Below are 6,994 nucleotides of genomic sequence, written 5' to 3'. Positions count from 1 at the left end.
GAGCCGGCCTAATAGTATTTCTCCCTAGGAGAAAGGAGGCAGTCTGCTTCCATAAATATGACAGCCTTGGAAATGCTATGAGACAGTTCAACTCTGTTCTAAAAGGTTGCTGTGGGTCACAGTCAACTCAAGAAACAGCAATGGGTTTGGTTTGGGGTTTCGGAAGGCCCTTCTCAATACATACTATTCTCCTGCCTAGAACTTTCTTCCATTCTCTCCGCTCAAACAGCACCGCCTCTAGCTGCCACGGTGAGCGGGGCTGTCATGGTCACTGGGCACAGTAACCATCACAAGCGCCAACAGTGACAGAGCACTTCCTATGGGCCGGGCACATGTGAGCCCCTCACGGAACTCACTTTTGAATCCTCACAGCATCTCTTTAAGGTTGTGGTGGCTGGCTGCCGCTGAGTCAACCCCCAACTTCCAGTAACGTCATGTACAACAGGACTATGGTGTCGTGAACTAATTCAGATAGTCCTTTGTAACTCCCACCCAATGACCCTGTGGGACTATGCAAATTAGGTGCTTATGGTTCACTGAGGGGATTGGATAGCTTGCTAATAATGTAAATAAAGTACACCTCACCCTTGTGGGGATGTTGTTGTTGTGTGCTGTTGAGTCAGGTCTGACTCACAGCCACCCTATTGTACAGAGTTTCCAAGAAGCCCCTGGTGAGTTTGCACCACCAACCTTGCAGCCAAACCGACCTTGAGGTCAAGTGTTTATCATACTGCCAAGCAAGTAAGATACATGGAACCTTAAGGTGCAGACTGGTAAGTTTTGCCATCCCATCAGGCTTAAAGAAAGGTGCTGTAACACAGAAGACAGTGACAGAGGACAGCGCAGCTTTAGGAAGAACAAGGAAACGAGCATGTGACAGCTATAGTGGGGCTCCACCCATGGAGCTAAGAGTTGTAACACTTGCCCCCTAATGTCCCCAGAGCAATCAGACAGGAAGTTGTCCTGATTAAAGAACTGCACCCTGTGTTGTTCCTGTTACTTCTGAGTCGTGATCCTTTACTTCCCTAATAAACTGCTTCTTGATCCTTCACCTTGTAACTACCCTTCTAAAAGAAAGGAGTCTTTTGGAAACAAAACACTGCCCGTTGATTGGATCATTGTACTTCCTAAGTTTTTCACTGGCTGAGTTTTGGAAGCCGATTGCCATGCCTTTCTTCCTAGTTCCTCTATTCTGGAAGCTCCCTCCACTGAAACCTATTCCGCATCATAGCTCCAGGCAAGCTTCCACTGACATGCTGTGCATGAGCTGCACTGACCAGGAATGGAACCTAGGTCTCCCACATGGGAGACAAGAATTGTACTGAATGAACCATCAATGCCTTATTCTCTTTGCAGTAGATCCTTTAAAAATGGCCAACTTGTTTTACAGATAAAACTACTAAAGCTCAGAGAGGGTAAGTAATTTGCTCAAGGTCACACAGCCAGTGATGGGTGTAGCTGAGCTCTTAACCACAACCCCAAGGTCATAGCCAAAGTGTGTGAGAGAGATAAGAGATGGAAGGGCAGTCGTTGGTCCTCACCTGTACGACGCTTTGGGATCCCTGACGGGGAGACGTCCATGGGGCCAGGGCTGGAGTGGGAAGAGGTGCTCTCCTGAGACTTGGCAGGACTGGGAGGGGAGGCCTGTGGGGAGCCCGGGGCAGGTTTCTGGAAGACGCAAGAACAATAACCTTAGTGCATGTTGTGTTGTTGTTGTTGTGAAGTGCCGTCGAGTAGGTTCCGACCCATAGCGACCCTGTACAGGGTTTCCGAGGGTGTAAATCTTTACGGGAGTAGAAAGCCTCATCTTTCTTCCGTTCAAAACCCCTCTAGGCTGAGACTCGGTGGAAATGCACGCTCGGATTGGTAAACACATGCATCACCGTTGGGGAGAAATGGGGTAGAGGCAGCAATGTAGCCGCGAGCTAAGCCTCACAATATTCAGAGGGCTTCTGTGAACCCATTTGGGGACCTGGTTGGCAAGCAGTGCGAGGAGACCTGAGGACTCCTGGGCCCAGAGTCAGTGACGTGGCCACGGAGGACTCAAGTGGAGAATGGAGCTGCCGGCTGATGGGAAGAGAGGGCATGTGCACAAGAACACCCACACTTGCAGATGACACCCACGTGACCAGGACTGGATGAGCTCAACCAGAAGAAAGAAGAGGGGGGGATGGGGGGGGGGAGAAGATTAAGCTGATCCAAGCTGATGAACTTGACCCTATGCATATGAATGCAGTGATACAAAAGAGGCTACAAATCCTTACAGCAAGAAACATTCCCACCCCCTCCACACACAGAGTAGACAGAGAGGGGCAACTTGGACACTGGATACCCAAAATGGGGAGGGAGGGACTACAAAGACAAGAAGTCACTGGCTTACAAGCTTTCAAGAGGGAACCTAGAGCTAGGGGGCATGGAGGAAGGCAGAATCACCAGTGAATACTATCCAATTTGTCTAGGTGGAGCAGATGAAATGAAATACAGATGGGTTACATGCGATACTGTAGTGAATAATGGTTATCAAGACGGATTGTGAGTGTTGGAAATGCAAGGGTAGATGTTTTGTAGCAAGAAAGAGAGCGACTATTTCTCCAGTCTAGGAGCGAGGTCTCTGGGACCACCAACGGATAAGAGCCAAGAACGGGACCCCACCCAGAGAACCGGGGATGCCTGAGATGGAGACAGAGATGATGACATGGAAGGATGAAGCGCCTGGGGACTTTGGATCCAGAAAGGGAGAGGAACTGTGGGCCGAAGACAGGGGGGAGTATAGAGCACAGGCTTCTAAGATATGCCCTTTGTTCGGAAGACAATGCATGGAGGGGATTGGAACCATGGCAATGTAATGATATACGATGGAATAAATATGGAACTGAGGTTCTCTCATGTAAACTATCATATAATTCATAATAAAACATGGAAAAAAAAACAAAACCCTCCAGGATCTCAGAGCCTCAGGGCAAGTCCAGATTCACAAGGATGTCCAAGTCCTCTTCCCCAAAAACCTGGGAACATGCTGGGAGTCCCTGGGAGGTATACAGGGTGAAGTACCCAAATACTAGCAGGAAGCTTGGCGATTTGAGCCCATTCAGGCATACCTAGAAAGACGGGCCAAGCCAAGCCGGGTGACCTTCTGAAAGGTCACAACCTAGAAAACCTTCAGGAGCAGTTCCACCCTGTCCACAAAGGGTCAGCTTGAGTCAGAACTGACTGGATAGTGACTAATAATCAAACCCACAACAGGGCAAAGGAGAATGAAGGTTACAGGTAACACAAAGGTCACTAAAGGAGCCCTGGTGGAGCAATGGTGAAGCACCAGCGAGCCGACTTACAGATTGGCGGTTCGAGCTCACCAGTCACTCTTCTAGAAAGGATGTGACATTTGGCTTCCCTAAGACTGATATAGCCTTGGAATCCCTGAAGGGCTGCTCTCCTGTGTCCTACAGGGTCACTCAGAGTCCAGATCTACCCGACAGTAGTGGACGGGCTGGCAGTACTCTAAGATCTGTGCATGGACTGACTCACACCAGCTTCCAAGTGAACTCTAGAGTCGAGCAACCACACGGAGCCGCCATGTGCCAGGTCAGGCACCTGTCCCAGGTCCCCAGGGCCCAAGCTGACTTAGGACTACATAGACCACACTGTCTGCTCCAGGGCACATCCAGGATATTCTGCTAAACCCAGGGCAGCAGCAGCACTCAGTTCCCAAGGCTAATGGGGATGGTTTCCTCATGTCCTCTGTGACAATGGACAGGTGATGGGGACCTACCTGGTCTTTGATGGAGGTAAGGGTGCTGTCCTCCTCTTCCTCCCCCTCACTGCCCAGGACACGGGCAACCTTCCTCGGTGGCCTCTTCACCGGAGACTCACTCTCTGGTACTGCTCCATTCCTCTCCTTCAGCGCCACCCTGGGAACAGGGACAGGAGCAGTTATAGCAAATTGGGGGCGGGGCACGGCCCCAAACACATTGGCTCCTCCACCGCCTTTCATTCCTTCCCTTCCTTTCAAACCTTCAGTGACCATCTACCCACCGAGATGTTTTTCCCGCTACACATGTGATAAATATACAAGGGGGCTTCAGAAAGTTCATAGAAAAATGAAATTAAATAATAATGGAATTGTTATACAAACTTTTTGAAGCCTCCACCCCCCGCTTGTGTTTGTAAGGAGTTCTGGTGGCACAATGGTTAGGTACTTGGCTGCTACTGAATAGTCCATGGTTCAAACCCACTGGCTGCTCTGTGGGAGAAAAGACCTGATGATCTGCTCCTTAGGAACCCAAGGGCGCAGTTCGCTGTAGTTCAAATATGGGACGACCGGTACATACATAAAAGTAGGCAGACATTCATAAACACACACTCACAACAGGGCTTCAAAGGAACAAGTAAACCCCAACCAAGCACCGTGACATACTTTGGGGGAGAATCGGTCTCTCTGTTACTCTTGGAGGTCTCCTTCTCAAGCTTCTTCATTTTGTCCTCCTTCTTGGGTTGGAAAAATGACCTGCAGGAGCATAGGAGGAAAACCCAGGAATGACAATAGCAGCAACATTCCCTCCTAGCTGAGCTGCAGCCCCCTGCTTCTGATGCTCTTTCACACCTAAGCACGTAACCCAGAGTCCAAGCAGCCCCCTTTGGAAGATAGGAAATAGAGGCTCAGAGAAAGAGGTAACCGACTTATCAGTCCAGTACTCATTCAACAAATACTTTGTAAAATCATTTAACTCATGCTCCATTTTGCTGAAAATATACCCAGCAGGGCATGCCCCAATTTGACAGTTTCCACCCGTACAATTCAGTAACGTGGATTTCATTCTTTACATTGTGCGAGCATTCTCATCTTTCTTTGCTGGACTGTCCCCCCGCATTCACATAAACTCACTGCCTCCTAAGCTTCCAATCTAAGGTCTCCAGCTGCCATTGTCAGTTTGATCCCTTACAGTTCTTAAAAGTGCACAATGCTCAAAGCAGACATTCTTTACCAGTGAAGCTCAACTACTCATCAGTTTAAAGATGGCAGGGGACATTTTTTGGTTTAAGGTTTAAAGATGACCTCAGGGCAGTAGTTTCAGGAATTCATCCAGCCTCCATGATCCAGAAGTCTGGATGTCATGAGAATTTGAAATTCTGTTCTGTATTTCTCCCCTTTTGATGAGGATTCTTCTCTAGAACCTTTGTAAGGGATGAGGGCTTGTATTACCATGTGGACATCATGCATCCTAATATGATGCTCAGAGAGCTGGGGTGGTGCTGTGGGTTAATGCACTGGACTGCAAAGTCAGGTTGAACTGCAAGGTCAGTGGCTCAAGCTCACCAGTTACTCCTTGGAAACCCTACACAGGGTCGCTATGAGTTAGAACCGACTTGACTACACTTAACAACAATATGAGGCTCAAAAGAGGGCATTTTGCCTGTGACACTCTCCCCCCGAACCTGTGAAGCCCACCCCTGTTGAGTCAATTGCTATGACTGTTAAGGTAGTCGAGTCAGTTCCTACTCACAGCGACCCTGTATAAGGTTTTCAAGAAGCAACTGGTGGGATTAAACTACCAACCTTGCAGCTAGCAATCCGACGCTTATCCTACAGCGCCATACCAGACTGTCCAGAGGATGTCCAAGGTTATCATTTTTATGGAAGCACTATGCCATTTTCCTCCCCAAATTCCTGCAGTACATGATTTGAGTGGGTCTGCCTATTCACCCAAGTCCTGGCGGCATACTGGTTAAGTTGGAACCTACCCACTGTTCCTGGCGGCCTGTAAATGTCACAGTCTTGGAGACTCCATGGGGCAGGTCTACGGTAGCCTACAGTGTCACTATGAGTTGAAATCAACCCCAGGGCAGAGGATTTGGGTGACCCTCTGACCCAGCTTGGCTGATGAACGTATTGTACTTTCATCGACAGTGACTGGTTCAGGGACAACAAGCACATGACCCACACTGGGCCAATGAAACCTCTCGAGATACTGCTGGGACACCTGAGAGAAAATCACCCAGCAGTCACTGGGGCTGCTAACTCTGTTACTGTTGTGGCCGGGTGCTGTCAAGTGGATTCCGACTCATCACGACCCTACATAGGGTTTCTGAGACCGTGCATCTTCACGGGAGCAGACAGCCTCACCATTTCCCCACAGAACGGCTGGCAGGTCTAAATCACCACCTAACCCACAGCACCGCCAGGGATCCTCAACTCTGAAAAGATAAAATTCTGTTCTTTAAATTTTGTGGTATTTCTGTGACTGCCACAGTAGAGAACTAAGCAAAGTCTGATTTGAGTTCTTCTAGGACAACAAGCCCCGGTGTGGCACTGTAGGATAAGTACTCAACCATAAGGTCGGTTTGAACTGCAATGTCGGTGGTTCAAACTCACCAGCCACTCCTTGGAACCCTATACAGGGTCACTATGAGTTGGAACCAACTCAATGGCACTTAATAGGACAAGATACAGATTTAGAAAAAGTAGCAGAGGATTGGGAAAGGACGAGACAGGGGAAGATGTGGGGAGCAGGGTCCTTACATGATACTTCGCTGCATGATGGCGTTGGAAGTCTCCCTTCCCACCTGGTTCTGTTCTCCCCCCGTGCGCTGTGCCTGAAACAGAAACCGAAATGTTTGTTCAGATACTGGCCCCGCAGAGACCAAAACATATAACCCTTCTTCTTCCTGAAAGAAAAAACTGAAACCACAAATATGGGCTTCTCTGCAAGAAGGAATTCCAATTTTCATGAAGACAAATGATATGTCAGTGAGATTTCATGGTGACGACTGTAAGTTTCAGAGCAGAGGAAAGATCAAAAGCCTTCTTTATCACATGAACCAGTTGCTGTTATGTTGCGCCTCATGGTGACTCTACATACATGAGTAAAACTGCACTCCGTAGGATTCTTTCTTTTTTTTTCTTTTCTGCACATCAGCATTTATTAGTGTTTTTTTTTTTCTTAAATGATTATTGTGAATTATGTGATAGTTTACATGGGAGAACATTAGTTTTACA

The 6,994-nt window shown here is 48.3% G+C and overlaps 1 protein-coding gene across 1 annotated transcript in view; it reads right to left on the bottom strand.

Moving 5' to 3' along the window:
• LIG1 (ligase I, DNA, ATP-dependent) overlaps nucleotides 1–6,564 on the bottom strand; it is a 42,623-nt gene extending 36,059 nt beyond the window's left edge. The window contains exons 1-4 of the mRNA XM_006868226.1: nucleotides 6,518–6,564; nucleotides 4,415–4,504; nucleotides 3,770–3,908; nucleotides 1,542–1,668 (exon numbers count right to left, since the gene is read on the bottom strand). Of these exons, the coding sequence (XP_006868288.1) occupies nucleotides 1,542–1,668; nucleotides 3,770–3,908; nucleotides 4,415–4,504; nucleotides 6,518–6,534 (373 nt within the window). The 5' untranslated portion in view covers nucleotides 6,535–6,564. The remainder of the gene's footprint in view (nucleotides 1–1,541; nucleotides 1,669–3,769; nucleotides 3,909–4,414; nucleotides 4,505–6,517) is intronic.
• Between the last annotated feature and the right edge of the window lie 430 nt (nucleotides 6,565–6,994).

The sequence above is a fragment of the Chrysochloris asiatica genome, unplaced genomic scaffold (assembly GCF_000296735.1).
Source record: "Chrysochloris asiatica unplaced genomic scaffold, ChrAsi1.0 scaffold00116, whole genome shotgun sequence".
NCBI lineage: Eukaryota > Metazoa > Chordata > Mammalia > Afrosoricida > Chrysochloridae > Chrysochloris > Chrysochloris asiatica.
Note: the sequence above shows the minus strand (reverse complement) of the source record. Positions and strands in the feature narration are given on the sequence as shown.